General features: G+C 34.4%; 2 protein-coding genes across 2 annotated transcripts; both read left to right on the forward strand.

Annotated features, from left to right (window-relative positions):
- Positions 1 to 2,136: 2,136 nt before the first annotated feature.
- Positions 2,137 to 11,365, forward strand: LOC140809238 (zeaxanthin epoxidase, chloroplastic). The gene is made up of 5 exons (XM_073166787.1): positions 2,137 to 2,489; positions 10,444 to 10,508; positions 10,591 to 10,651; positions 10,803 to 10,949; positions 11,078 to 11,365. The coding sequence occupies exons 1-5, from the start codon at positions 2,255 to 2,257 to the stop codon at positions 11,161 to 11,163; spliced, it is 594 nt and encodes a 197-aa protein (XP_073022888.1). The 5' UTR covers positions 2,137 to 2,254; the 3' UTR covers positions 11,164 to 11,365.
- A 927-nt stretch (positions 11,366 to 12,292) lies between these two features.
- Positions 12,293 to 14,439, forward strand: LOC140809598 (F-box/WD-40 repeat-containing protein At5g21040-like). Its single transcript, XM_073167286.1, has one exon. The coding sequence runs from the start codon at positions 12,680 to 12,682 to the stop codon at positions 14,324 to 14,326; it is 1,647 nt and encodes a 548-aa protein (XP_073023387.1). The 5' UTR covers positions 12,293 to 12,679; the 3' UTR covers positions 14,327 to 14,439.
- Positions 14,440 to 15,796: the final 1,357 nt, after the last annotated feature.

The raw sequence follows: 15,796 nt of genomic DNA on the forward strand, positions 1-15,796 counted from the left end.
ACCAGGAAATTTAATTCGAATACTGTTTGATGGTCCTCAAATCTTATGGAAGATATATATGTATATATTTATATTGACGATTAATGACTAATATTTAGCTATATTTTACACAAAATGAAATGAAGCAGATAATTTTATTAGAGTTGGCTGAGGCGTAAAAATTTGTGTGAAACGGCATGTCATAATTTGTGGGACGATATCTTATTTGGGTCATCCATGAAAATGTATGATTTTTTATTGTGAATATCGATAAGATTGACCCGTCTCAAAAATAAATATTAATGAGACCGTCTCACAAGACATATACTCTGACTGAAGTTAGGGTGTGTTAATGGTTCCGGGATTCCAGTTCCAAGACGGTCCAAACCGATTTTAGATCTACGGTGTTGGAACCGTTCCCATTCCAAGATATATACCTTGGAAGCAATCCAATCCACTACATGTTCGGTAGTGGATGGACGAGTTCTTTTGCCGGTTCCAACCAGTTCAGATTTCTTTTTAAATTTTAAAAATTGTTTTCATTTTTTTAAAAACCAATTCTAATTTCAGATCGATCTGGAACCGGTCCATCCAGCTTCACAAGTGATGAGACTCTCTTATCCATTCATTAATGAATTCGGTTCGATTTAGTCCATTCCGTTCCGTTCCGTTCCGTTCCGATCTTTTAAAGATGTCTTTGTCTTGCTGTGTTCCTGCATCTACTTAGGCCTGTAAATTTGGATGTACTTTTTACCCACGTACGTGTAGTCTAATTCTAACTCCGGGGGGGCCGTCCAACTGAACTCTCAGTCCATTACTTCAATTATTTACTTTTTATTGCCTCTTTTTATAATTTATATATATTTTCTAATAAATATAAATATTTTCAATGTTTGGGCCAAAACGCATACAATTTGGGCTTGATGAATTTTATTTGGTGCCCAAAAGAGTAATTTTAAAGATTGGACTCATAATGTCCCATGCTGAATACTCCACTGTAATTTAGTACACCGATAGCCGAAAAGCCCAAATCCGAAGGAAGGTTGGTTTAAATTTTTAAATTTCATTTTTTTATTACTAATAATAATGATATTATTACAATATTTATTATATTCCTATAAAGACTTTGTTATTTTTAAAAATACAAATTTGACAATAAGTTCGATGTGTTGTTAAAGTTTGGTAAGTGCCTCCATTATGCTATAAAAACAGTTTTTTTAATCAGTGGCGTAACAACATTTTATCATTAAGCTATGCAAAATAAATATTAAAACTCATTACTTTTTTATTTATTTTTTTTAAAAATGCTTATTTTTTTACATGTAGAATTAGTCTTACGGTTTTGAACAGTTTGATGCGGTTGCGGTCGGTTACAGTTTTTTAAATTTAAAATATAGGAACATATATTCTAATTTAATATGATGAATAATTAAGAAGAAGATAAGTTTTCATTTTATAAGTAATAATTTCGAAGAAAGTTGAGATATAATGAATTATGACTTCTTTAATTGAATATAAAGTGAGTCTCATGTGAGACCGTCTCACGGATACTAATCTGTGAGACGGGTCAACCCTACTCATATTCACAATAAAAAGTAATACTCTTAGCATAAAAAATTATATTTTTTCATGGATGACCCAAATAAGAGATCCGTCTCACAAATTCGACCCGTGAAACCGTCTCATACAAGTTTTTGTCTTGAATATATTGTTTACAAATTATTATAATCATAAGCCAAATATTATGACAAACGGTTTAGGCGATGCGGCTTGATGCTGTTTTTGGCAAAAAAAAAAAAATTCAAACCACATATGTAGTGCAGTTTATTATTAATATTTTTAATCGTGATTTTTATAAAATATTAGGAAAACGGTGTAGTGTAATTCGGTTCAGACGATTCAGACGGTTATTTAAAAAGACAAAAACATGTGTGAGACGGTCTCACAGGTCGTATTTTGTGAGACAGGATCTCTTATTTAGGATCATCAATAAAAAAATATTTTTTTTGCTAAGAATATTACTTTTTATTATAAATATCAGCAGAGTTGCTCTCATATACAAAGATTAGGAAATACTCTTTGAAAAAAATTGATTACTCCTACGCAATATCATGGAAACAAGATTTTAAAAAAATAATAATAATAAGTGCTGCGACACGTACGGTACACATGTGCCCATTCATCTATTTCGACCTCTTCTTCTATCATCCTCACAAAATCACAGCCGAGATATTTCTTAAGCTGATCTTCCTTGATAACCCAGAAAGAAGAGAGAATGGAAATGACTACCCAATGTTTTTCATATGCAAAGTCTAAATCTTTATTTCCATTCATACCACCCCAACCAACTGTTTTATCCCACAAGCCTGTTAATTTTGTGGGCTACAATTGCCTACCAAGAAAGTTAAAATGCAGTGCAAAACAGTCGAGGAACTTGGGTGCTGTAAGTGCTTCTGATTCTGATACCAGTCCAACTGATGATTCCGTACGATGGCTTCTTCAGCCTATAGGTTAGCAAGCTACCCGATTCGAATTATTTTTTTCTAGATCAAGGTTTTTTATGTGTTCTATGGTTAGTTTTGGTTAAGTGTCGAAGTTAATTGGCTGATGCAATATAAGGGCAATGCCGCCTGGAGTATATCATATGTTCTGGCCTAGATTTTGATTTTTCTTAGCCATACAATCTCCCTTTAGACTTCGAACTGTGAATTCAGTCTTGAATCTTGATGGGTTTGCTACAATGAATTGTAGCATTCATGTAGGAATAAAAAAAATTAAGTTTATGCAGAAGCGATGCACAGCATAATTCATGAACAAATCAACGAAGGTCGATCGAGAGCGTCAAGATTATGCTTGTGAGTTATAGAAGAGAGAGACTAAGTATATATTTATCAAAATATAATTTTATCAATGCAAAATTTTGCGCATCTAGATCTTTACAAATCTATGGTCGATAGATAAGATAAAATGTATGCATAATTAAATATTTTAATTATCATTGTATGGACACTTAATAGGACTTTAAGATTCGATATCTTAATAAATCTTTCCAACAATACATATAAAAGAGATCTATTGACGATATATGGTTCAACTTTGCATGAAAGTCCATTAAGAGTAGGTCTTTTAATCTGTGAGACGAGTCAATTCTACCGATATTAACAATAAAAAGTAATACTCTTAGTATAAAAAGTAATATTTTTTCATGGATGACCCAAATAAGATATTCGTCTCATAAAATACGATCCGTGACACCGTCTCACACAAGTTTTTGTCATAAAATAATGTAGATCATGTTAGGTGAGGTGTGGGGCCCACGTCAAAATAAAATATTCAGAAATCTCTCATCCCACATCGGAAAGTTTACAAAGTTGCTGGAGAGAATTAGTTATAAATATAGCTCAATTCCTTCAGTTATTGTATCCCAAAATCAAAAGCTTTTCAGCTTTGATAAAAAAAAGTGCATAGAAAAAAAGAGTGTATTTTTTTCTTGAGTGCGGGAATTCTGTTTTGTGAGTTAGATAAAATATTTTCTCGGTATACTCGGGGTTGAGATCGTGAGATATTGAGTGTATTGGTGTATACACTTGTTGTAATAATTCTTCCGGTTATAAAAGTTGCAGTGCTCCGTGGATGTAGCCTATATTGGGTGAACCACGTAAATCTTTGAGTTCTTGTTGGTTGTTTTATTCTGCAATATTTTGGCACTATATTATCATCGTGATTGGAAAAAATTGTGAAAAAGTAATAGTTTAATATTTGAATGTTGAAATAAGAGTTGTAAAGTTAGAAATTTGTGTGTGATGATGTAGGTAATGATGTATTTTATTTTTGGATTATGTGTAAATTCTATAAATAGATCTCTCATTTGTGAAGAAAATCACAATTGAGTAGAGAGAAAAATATTATAAAGTGTGTAGTTTGGTAAATTTTGAGAGTTTGAGATTTTTACTTTTTACCATAAATTTTTACTTTTTCACAACACGTTATCAGCACGAAGCTCTAAAAGTCCTACATACTATTCCAAGCTCCAAACCGAAGAAAAAGGTAACAAAAGTAATAATATTTATTTTACTGTTATTTATTTATTGTGTATTTATTTAATATACAATATAATGTTATTATTAGAAATAATAAAAATAAATTTTTCATAAACTTGTTATAAATCCTGGGAGGATGTTAAGACGACATCCCACACTCCCGGTAAGGGATACGACAAGTATAAAAGCCTATAAGGTTTTTAAACAAAATAAATTATGACACTCATTATAATATTATAATATGATATACATAATTATTTAAACATGTCTAATATTATATACATCATATTATTACCATAAAATTATACAAATACATACATTTATTTTTTGTACACCAACGGTCATAAACGGTAACAAACGGCTAGTTTTTGCCCTATAAATATCATCTCACAAACACATTCAATCACTCCAACTTTCTCTTCTTCTCTAAAAAATATTCATCATCAATTTTTTCGAAGAAAAGATGGCTTTCTCAAGGATATTTTTAATTATTTTGGTTATCATACTCACGAGTCTTGTATTTATCGGAGAATATCCTCCTCGTGCGTTTTCTTTATTTTTACAAATACTTGTACTTGTTGTTTATCCGTTACTTTGTATTGCAATATTTATTAACTAATAAAATGCATCGTAATTTTTTTTAGTACCACCATGTCAAATTTAACAAAGCTCGAATTTATTGCGCTCGACATCACGGGAAAGAATTATATGCCATGGACTCTAGATGTAGAAATGCATCTTGAGTCATTGGGTCTAAGCGAGACCATTAAAGAAAATGGCATATGCACGTCACAAGAAAAGGCAAGAGCCATGATATTTTTGCGTCGACATCTCGACGATGGATTGAAATGTGAATATCTGACTGAAAAAAATCCCATGGCTTTGTGGAAGGGATTAAAAGAAAGATTTGAACATATAAGGGAAGTTATACTTCCGACCGCCCGGGATGAATGAAACACACTGAGATTCCAAGATTTTAAAAAAGTCAGTGATTACAATTCGGCGATGTATAGAATAATCTCGCAATTAAAATTTTGTGGACATGAGGTCACAGAATCTGAGATGCTTGAAAAAACATTTTCCACATTTCATGCATCAAATATTACTCTACAAGCAACAATATAGAGTACGTGGATTTGCGAGATATTCTGAACTCATCGCCTGTCTTCTTGTGGCGGAAAAGAACAACGAGCTATTAATGAGAAATCATCAGTCCCGACCCACTGGATCAACAGCATTTCCAGAAGTAAATGCTGTAAGTAAAAATGAATTTATACCTGAAAACCAAAATCAATTTCAAAGACAAGGTTTTGGTCGAGGTCGAGGTCGAGGTCGTGGACGTGGACGTGGACGTGGAATTGGTCGTGGTCATGGACGCGGCCGTGGTTTTGAAAATAATAGAGATAGTTATAACTCATCTCAAAAGAGCGTCCCAAACCATCCACAGAAAAGACATCATGAGAATACAAGTGTTAATGAGAATCACTCAAAAAGATATGAAAGTTCTTGTTACAGATGTGGTACTCCAGGACATTGGTCCAAAGTTTGTCGAGCCCCTGAGCACCTTTGTAAACTTTATAAAGAATCATTAAAGGAGAAAGAAAAGGAGACCAACTTCACTGAACGCAGTGACCGTTTGAGTGATTCAACTCATCTTGATGCTGGTGATTTTATGAATGATTTTTCTGGAAATGATCAACATGTTGGTGGGATAGAAATGAACAATTTTGATGCTGCAGATTTTCTCAATGATTTTTCTGAAAATGAACAATATAGTGGTAGAATATAAATGTACAATAATTTGTTTTTCATGTATTCATATAATAATGTTTTATTGTACAATTATGATATGTGTTATATTTATATATGTATTGTCAGTAATTTTATTTCATTGCATATTTTTTTGAAGTTCAAATATGGAAAATGCTATGAGCAAAGCTGAAGTTTGCATACCCGATAGTGGTACAACGCACACTATCCTCCGAGATAAAAGATATTTCTTTGAACTAAAACCAACAAAAACAACGGTGAATACAATATCAGGTCCTGTAGACTTGATTAAAGGATGTGGTAAAGCACAATTTTTGTTACCTAATGGTACAAAATTTTTGATCAATGATGCTTTATATTCACCACAATCGAAAAGAAATTTGTTGAGTTTTAATGATATATATTCCCATGGGTATGATACTCAAACAATGAATGAAGGGAATGAGAAATATATGTGTCTTATCACATATAAATCAGGAAAGAAATATGTTATTGAAAAACTACCAATGCTCCCTACTGGATTGCATTATACACATATAAGTCCCATTGAATCAAACATGGTAGTTGATAATTCTTCGATATTAACCAATTGGCATGATCGATTGGGACATCCTGGTTCAACAATGATGCGAAGAATTATAGAAAATACACATGGTCATCCACTGAAAGACCAGAAGATCTTTCAGAATAATAAGTTTCAATGTAAAGCATGTTCTCTTGGAAAACTTATTATAAGACCATCACCAGTCAAAATCTAAACTGAATCACCAATGTTTCTTGAACGTATTCAGGGTGATATTTGTGGACCAATCCATCCACCATGTGGACCATTCAGATACTTTATGGTATTGATTGATGCCTCCAGCAGATGGTCACATGTATGCTTATTGTCAACTCGAAATGTTGCATTTGCAAGATTACTTGCTCAAATAATAAAATTGAGGAATCAGTTTCCCGATTATACAATCAAGAAAATTAGACTTGATAATGCTGGTGAATTTACTTCCCAGACTTTCAATGATTATTGTATGTCTATGGGAATCATTGTTGAGCATCCTGTTGCTCATGTACATACACAGAATGGATTGGCTGAATAATTGATTAAACGTCTGCAAATGATTGCTAGACCAATGATTATGAAAACAAAGCTCCCTATTTCTATATGGGGACATGCAATTTTACATGCTGCTTCATTAATTCGCATCAGACCAAGTGCATATCATAAATACTCCCCATTGCAGCTTGCATTTGGTAGAGAACCAGACATTTCTCATCTGAGAATTTTTGGATGTATGGTGTTTGTGCCTATTGCACCACCACAACGAAAGAATATGGGACCTCAAAGAAAGGTTGGAATTTATATCGGTTATGATAGTCCATCAATCATTCGATATCTTGAACCTCAGACAGGAGATGTGTTCACAGCACGTTTTGCTGATTGTCATTTTAATGAGGAAATCTTCCCAATGTTAGGGGGAGAACAAAAACATACCGAAAAAGAAATTACATGGTATGTATCATCATTGTTACATCTGGATCCAAGAACAAAACAATGTGAAAAAGATGTACAACAAATTGTACACTTGCAAATAATAGCAAATCAAATACCAGATGCATTTGCAGACACAAAAGGGGTAACTAAATCATATATACATGCTGCAAATGCCCCTGCTCGAATTGAAATTCCAAAGAAACAAATGGAAGATACTCATGATGTCATTAAACGCCTGAAGCGTGGAATGCCAGTCGGTTCCAAGGATAAAAATCCTCGAAAAAGAAAATTCATAGAGAAACACGATGATCACAAAATAAAGAATGATGTTTCTGAAGAAACACATGATGATCACAAAATAGAGAATGATGTTCCTGAAGAAACACATGATGATGCAAATGTTCTGTCAGAACCACAAACTGACGAGAATCATGAAATCTCTATCAATTACATTAATACTGGAAAAATATGGAACCGAAAAGATATAGATGAAATTGATGATATATTTTCTTATAATGTGGCAATCGACATCATAAATGATAATGAAGATCATGTACCAAAATCTTTTGGTGAATGTAAAAATCGGCAGGACTGGATAAAATGGAAAGAAGCCATCCAGGTTGAATTGGATTCGCTAAATAAACGTAATGTTTTTGGACCTATAGTCCTTACACCTGAAGGTGTAAAACCTGTTGGATACAAATGGGTTTTTATTCGAAAGCGAAATGAGAAAAATGAAATAGTAAGATATAAAGCTCGACTTGTTGCACAAGGTTTTTCTCAAAGGCCTGGAATTGATTATGAAGAAACGTATTCTCCTGTGATGGATGCAATTACGTTTCGGTATTTGATTAGCTTGGCGGTATCTGAAAATTTAGAAATGCGTCTTATGGATGTTGTTACAGCTTACTTATATGGATCACTTGATAGTAATATATATATATGAAAATCCCTGAAGGATTTAAGATGCCTGAAGCACAAAATTCAAAACCCAGAGAATGTTATTCTGTGAAATTACAAAGATCATTATATGGGTTAAAGTAATCAGGTCGAATGTGGTATAATCGACTAAGTGATCACTTGATAAAAAAGGGATATGTAAATAATTCAATATGCCCTTGTGTTTTCATTAAGAAAACAACATCCGGATGCGTAATTATTGCTGTATATGTTGATGATTTAAACATCATTGGAACGAATAAGGAAATTCAAGAAGTTGTGTCATACTTGAAGGAAGAGTTTGAAATGAAGGATCTTGGAAAAACCAAGTATTGTCTGGGTTTACAAATTGAACAAAAAGAATGTGGAATGTTTGTTCACCAAACAAATTATACAGAAAAGATCCTTAAACGTTTTAATATGGATAAAGCAAATCCTTTAAGTACTCCAATGGTTGTTAGATCATTAAACAAAGAAAAGGATCCATTCCGTCCATGTGAAGATGATGAAGATATTCTTGGTCCAGAAGTACCATATCTAAGTGCCATCGGTGCCCTTATGTACCTTACAAATTGTACAAGGCCTGATATATCTTTTGCCGTGAATCTGTTGGCAAGATTTAGCTCATATCCAACAAAGAGACACTGGAACGGAATTAAACATATATTCCGTTATCTACGAGGAATGACAGACTTGGGACTTTTGTATTCAAAAGATGCTAATCCAAGTATAATTGGTTATGCCGATGCTGGATACTTATCTGATCCACACAAGGCACGTTCCCAAACTGGATATGTATTTACTCGTGGAGGCACTGCAATATCTTGGCGTTCACAGAAACAAACGCTCGTAACAACTTCATCAAATCATGCCAAGATTATTGCACTACATGAAGCAAGTCGTGAATGTGTGGTTAAAATCAATGACCCAACATATCCAAATTTCATGCAGATTATCATTCGATGAGAAGCCTGTGATACTATATGAAGATAATGCTGCATGTGTTGCTCAAATGAAAGAAGGATACATAAAAAGCGACAGAACTAAACATATTCCTCCTAAGTTCTTCGCATTCACCAAGGAGCTTGAGAAGAATAAATGTATTGATGTTCGTCATATTCAATCAAGTGAAAACTCATCAGATCTCTTCACAAAGGCACTTCCTACGTCAATATTCAGAAAGCACATATATAATATTGGGATGCGCAATCTACGAAATTTGTGAAGAATTATTCATGTCAACATCAGGGGGAGTTTACGTGACTGCACTCTTTTTCCCTTACTATGGTTTTTATCCCAATGGGTTTTTCCAAGTAAGGTTTTTAACGAGGCAGTACAAAACACGTAATGAAGACATCATCGTATCATGATCATCATCACAAGGGGGAGTGTTGAAATAATATATTTTAATATGGAAAAAGTAATAGTTGAATATTTGAATGTTGAAAATAAGAGTTGTAAAGTTAGAAATTTGTGTGTGATGATGTAGGTAATGATGTATTTTATTTTTGGATTATGTGTAATGAAACTCTATAAATAGATCTCTCATTTGTGAAGAAAATCACAATTGAGTAGAGAGAAAAATATTATAAAGTGTGTAGTTTGGTAAATTTTGAGAGTTTGAGATTTTTACTTTTTACCATAAATTTTTACTTTTTCACAACATCGCTTCGGGGTAATTCCCCAACAGATCAATATAAGAGTTAATTTATACATGGCCAATTCCCTTGGAATTTTTAATAGAGGCTGACGTATTTAGTCTTGCGAGGCTGAAGCTAGTAAACTTGTGTTCAAAACTTGAACTCGTCATCTTCTACTTTATGAAGGACTAGCATCCAAAACCAATTCAAAGCCATTGCAGAATGTCGTTTAGACGACGTAAATTTTGTTCTTTCAGTCAAGCCAAGATCTAGCTTCTAGCCATGATTTAATATCGTAAAGTTTGTATTCAATAGAAAATGCCCGAGAAAATTGTTGGGGGATTCATTTAGGTCCCTTCATCGGAAATTTGTCAGATGTTCTAGGCAAATTGTCCCAGTAAATCAATAATATTTGGTAGATTAGATTCTCATTTGAATACTGTCAACAATATGCCACCGTTGGCTTCTCCAAGGGATGTAAAGTACCAATTCAGAGAGTCTCTGATCTAATTTTGAATTACGTTAGCGAGCGTGTTCGTGCATTCATGTACTGAAATCTGCTATAATATTGTGAATGTTTCAGGTGATGGAGATACAAAGCACATTGGTTATAAGATTGCAGTGCCTGGTGAATTCGAAATAGCTTCTGTAAGTATTTCAAGATTTTCTTGAAAGTGCTAAATAGAGATAATGTTGAATAATAAATACTAAAATATTTTACACGACTTAGAGTGTAGTCACTGTCGGACGAGATCGTGAGAAATCAGACATCGTGTTACCAGTTCCCACAGGTGCCCAATTTTATCTGATTATTCAGTTTGGAGACTCTCGTATCGGCCTTCTGGATTTTCATAGATTCGCGGTTGAAACTGTATTGATACAAGCATTCATATCATTTCTTGACATTTTTGTTTCTTCATGACCTGGTCGTACTCAATACAGTATCTGCTGTGCATGCTCGGATTCAGAAAACGGAGGATAATCTCTTGATAACAGATTTGGACAGCACAAATGGCACATTTATTGGCGAAAAACGGCTTCGACCTGGAGTTGTATCTGCTGCATTACCTGGAAATCTTGTTACGTTTGGTATGCTTAGATACATTAATATACACTACTGTACCACTGCGCTTGTCACCTCTTCAATCTTTCCCGATTTAAATGAGCTTTAGTATTGCTACCAGCTTCCCTTATTTGGCTTTCGCGATGATCACCAGGGGACACGAATTTGGCGATTTTCAGAGTTTATAAGCTCGAGAAAGAGGAGTCTAGTACCGAATCCGAGGAATCTGGAGATAAATGAGAAGATTCGCCCAGGAGCCGATTAGGTTCCGAGATGATTCTTGTACATTTTGTAGTGAAGATTTCTTGTAGCTCGCCAGTCTTGAACCACAATACATGTAATAAACCAATACTATGATTGGTGACTCAAAATAAACAGAATGTAATGAAATTATTTCTGTTGACAAATAACCTTTTAAATTAAATAAGTTAAATTAATAAAACTACAAGCGTACAGAATGTATGTTCACTTTATTTTACTTTTATGATTTTTTTTTCTTTTTAAAAGTGAGAAAATATATTATCAAAGTGTGTTTAAAAAACTGTACTTGATAATAACCAAACAGTTCAACTAAATATCAAATAACCAACATATTTAATAATGTATTGTTTATTTTCAAAGAGCAAAAAAAAAAAAATTAAATTAGTCATCACCCCAAAATATGAATCAATTACTCATTTATTTATTCAGAAACTTCACATATCATCATTGATAATATCTTGAACCAAGATTTGGCTCTTATTTCAGAATTAATTTTTTGTCGTTTTTTCTAGAATTTCAGCATCCAATTCAAGGAACGTCATTTAACAAACACATATCCTAATGTAACATAAAACTTCAACAACAACAAAAATGAAGAAAGAAGATTTTATAAAGAGGAATTTAGGTATTACCTTCTAGAGATGGAGGGAAAAATAGAGAGACTGGGGAAGAAAAATTTAAACAGTAACAAAGATTGCAGAAGATGATATTGATGAGAAGAAGAAAAATGTGATTTTATTTGTTAAAAAAATAAAATCATGATGATAATTTGGTAGATTAAAAAAAAGGATAAAAAATGAAACAAAAAGATAGATTCTTGATATCAACAAAGGAATCGCTAGGTCTCTTGTGAGACGATCTCACGAATCTTTATCCGTGAGACATGTCAATCATACATATATTTACAATAAAAAGTGATACTCTTACATAAAAAGTAATATTTTTTCATAAATGACTCAAATAAAAGATCCGTCTCATAAAATACACATGAGAACGTCTCATATAAATTTTTTTTTTGGAAACAGTTTGCTATTTGCAAATAAATCAGAATATTTTGAGATTTTCCTCAATTTCAGTCACACCCTAACTATCTGAATCTTATTAACACCTTAGCTTTTTTTTTTTTTCCTTTTGTTCCTTGCATTTAGGTTTTGTCAGATTTCTTTTTGGGTACTTAATAAATTTCCGATTTTCTCACGAAAAATATTTCTACTTTAATTGAATTAAATTGGGTTATCATTCTTTTATTTTTACCTTCTTGAAGTAGATGAAATTTGTTTGATTTTTACTTTTGCCGATCTAGGGTTTGAATTGTTTGACTTTGCTCTCTTGTTCTTGAGGGTGTGATTGAATTGGATTTTTCGTTATTTTTACGTGTACTCCAATTTGTCCCTGTTGTGCTGTCGATTTGTGCGTTTCTATCCTTGAAATAATAGTTCAGGTTTGGTTCTAATAGTTCGATTTCTCCTGTTATCAAATTTGGGGAAAGTGTTTTATGGAATTTGAATGCCAGAAGGATACAGAAATTTTGTTGAGAGACACTTCTACAAGTTGCTCGGATAATCCAGTTGTAGAAAAAGGTGACTCAGATCAATTGGTTGAGATCAACAAGAAAAATTTTGGATCGTTCAACACTGTATACTCAGATACTGTGTCAAAAGCTAATGCCAGAATCGAGACCCCTTTCAGTGAAGCTTTGCTGTCTCATAGTGGTTCGTTTTCTGATCTACCTCCGGCACTAATTTCTGAAATCCTGAATTTTCTTGATCCCAAAGAACTCGGGATTGTTGCTTGTGTCAGCACATCTTTGTACAGGCTCGCATCCGATCACCAAGTGTGGAAGGATTTTTACTACGAGAGGTGGGGACATCTGATATCTGCTGTCAATTTAGGGCCAGAATATTCATATGAGAAATCGTGGAAGGAACTCTTTGTGGAGAGAGAGTTCCGGAGTAAGACCTTTATGGGCCGCTACAGCATTGACACCCTGTATGGGCATGCTGAAGCTGTTAGGACCGTTTTTGTTTTGGTTTCTAAAAAGCTGCTCTTCACCTCAGGATATGATCAGGTAGTAAGAATGTGGGACATGGAAGAAGGCCTTTCAATTGCATCATCTTGTCCTCTTGGTTGCACTATACGTGCGATTACAGCTGATACTAAGCTTTTGATTGCTGGGGGTACGGATGGGTTCATACATGGTTGGAAGGTGGAAAATGGGAACCCTCACTTGTTTGATATTAGGTCACCTCATAATCAAAACATGGAATTTCGAGTCTGTGAACATGAGGGGCCTATAACTTGTCTTGCTTTGGATTTAGTTAAGATGTACAGTGGCTCTTGGGACATGACTATACGCATATGGGATCGCTCTTCTTTAAAATGCATGAAGGTCTTGATGCATGATGACTGGGTCTGGAACCTTGCTCCTCACGATACTACAATTGGGAGCACTGCAGGTTCTAGTGTTTACATTTGGGACACTATATCTGGGTGCCAAGTTGCTGTTATTAATAACACTCATGTTGGTAATGCATATTCTTTGGCACGAAGTCACACAGGGAAGCTTTTGTTTACTGGAGGAGAAAACGGTTCTATACACATGTTTGAGATTAGGAGTGTCAAATGCCGTGCCCTAAAGGTTGCGACGTGGGTTCCTCACACTGGGCCTGTTTATTCTCTTGCATTTGAGTTCCCTTGGTTGGTCTCATGCTCCAGTGATGGTAAGATTTCACTTATTGATGTGAGGAAGTTGTTGAAGACAAGTCGGAGTTCCTTTTCTGGTAATACTTCCAAGGGTTACTGTGTGCACCTAAATAATGTAGAACCCCCACAGAGAATGCTGCATGGGTTTGGGTGCAATCTGTTCTCAGTGGGCATCGGTTCTGATCGTATTGTTTGCGGTGGTGAAGAAGGTGTTGTCAGGATATGGAACTTTTCACAAGCTCTGGAGATTGAGCAGAGTGTCCGTGCTTTGAAGGGTATAAGGCTTGAAAACAGGATTAGGCGCCGTAAGCTCCAAACCGAAATTGGTGGTAAAGGTAGCAAAGGTGAGCAATGTTCAGTTGCTGCAAAGAACCAGATGAACAGCGACAAAAGTGGTTGGCATAGCAAGCGTAGAGTAAGTGGCAAGCTGAAAGCGTAGGCTATAGATTGTAGTATCTAATTGTTCCTTTTTCACAGTTATCATTTTAGTATCAATCGGCCCATCGTGTATGGACTAATCCTATATAGTCTTTATTGTTCACATGAAATTTTGTTGTCAAACGAATATGATCTTAACATAAAAAATAATATTTTTCATAAAGATTTAAATCAGAGATATTTTCCATAAAATACAATCTGTGAGATCGTCTTACACAAGTTTTTGCTATGTATATATATGACTCGGTGTTATATATTTGCCCTTGCTTATCTAATCACAAATCAAAACTAAAAATTACTTTTGACAATATTTATTTACCATGCTGAGGTTATGAGATACGCGAGCATTGTGAGATTCATGCAATGTAAAAAATGGTTTATAGAATATCATTTTAATTTTAATAAGTGAAAATTGTGTTAACATCGTCGTCTCGAGAAAAATCTTCTGTATAATCCTTAATTGGGGAGTGATAATTTCTTTAATTTTTCATAATCAATACATATACGATAAATTTTTATTACACACAAATGTTACAAAAAAAAATTCCTTCTTACCAATATTTATATTGTCAAAATCAACATTTAAATTTCCTAGGAAAAATTTAAACTGAAGATTATAATTTATAAATATCAATTTGAAAAAGGAAAAAAATGTTATTAATATTTTAATACAACTTAAAAAGAATTATGTAGGACCGAGTACTTACCGTTTTACCAAAAGCTATAGCTAGTAGTAATGATGTAACTCAAATTTTTTAAACCGCACAGCAGCACAAGCACCACGGTTCGATCGCTCTACCAAGCAGGGACAATTATTGCACCCAACAATCTCCCTCCCAATAATTGCACTCCTTGCAATCAATGAGAATCGAACCCGTGACCTTGGCTCTGATACCAATTGTAGGACCGAGTGCTTACCGTTTTACCATATAGCTAGTAGTAATGGTGCAACTCAAATCTTTTAAACCGCACAGCAGCACAAGCACCACGGTTCGATCGCTCTACCAAGCAGGGACAATTATTGCACCCAACAAATTATTAATTAAATTATGAAAAAAATAGTATTATTAGGCTGCGTTTGGTTTGAAAGATATGATAATGAAATTATTAAGAGAGAAATGATAAGAAGAATGATTGAAGTAGAAATATAATATATAATGATAAAATAATATTATGTTTGGTATGATGGATAAGAATGCGATAATTAATCATTTTTTGGTGAATTGACAAAATTTCCCTTCCATTGTTGCGTCGGCGGGGGCGGCGGTCGGTCGGTGGTGGCGGCCGGCCAGTCGGAAGCGGCGAGGTTGGCCGGCCGGAAGTGGCGGTCGGCCAGAGGTGGCGGCAGCGATCGACCGGAGGCGGCGTCGGTCGGCCGGAAGTGGCGCCGGCGATGGGCGGCGGAGGGCGGCAGGGGTTGGTGGTGGGCGGTCGGTGAAAGGAAGTGGTGGTGAGTTTGGATTTAAGAGAA

Source organism: Primulina eburnea, chromosome 13 (genome assembly GCF_022965805.1).
Source record: "Primulina eburnea isolate SZY01 chromosome 13, ASM2296580v1, whole genome shotgun sequence".
Classification (NCBI taxonomy): Eukaryota; Viridiplantae; Streptophyta; class Magnoliopsida; order Lamiales; family Gesneriaceae; genus Primulina; species Primulina eburnea.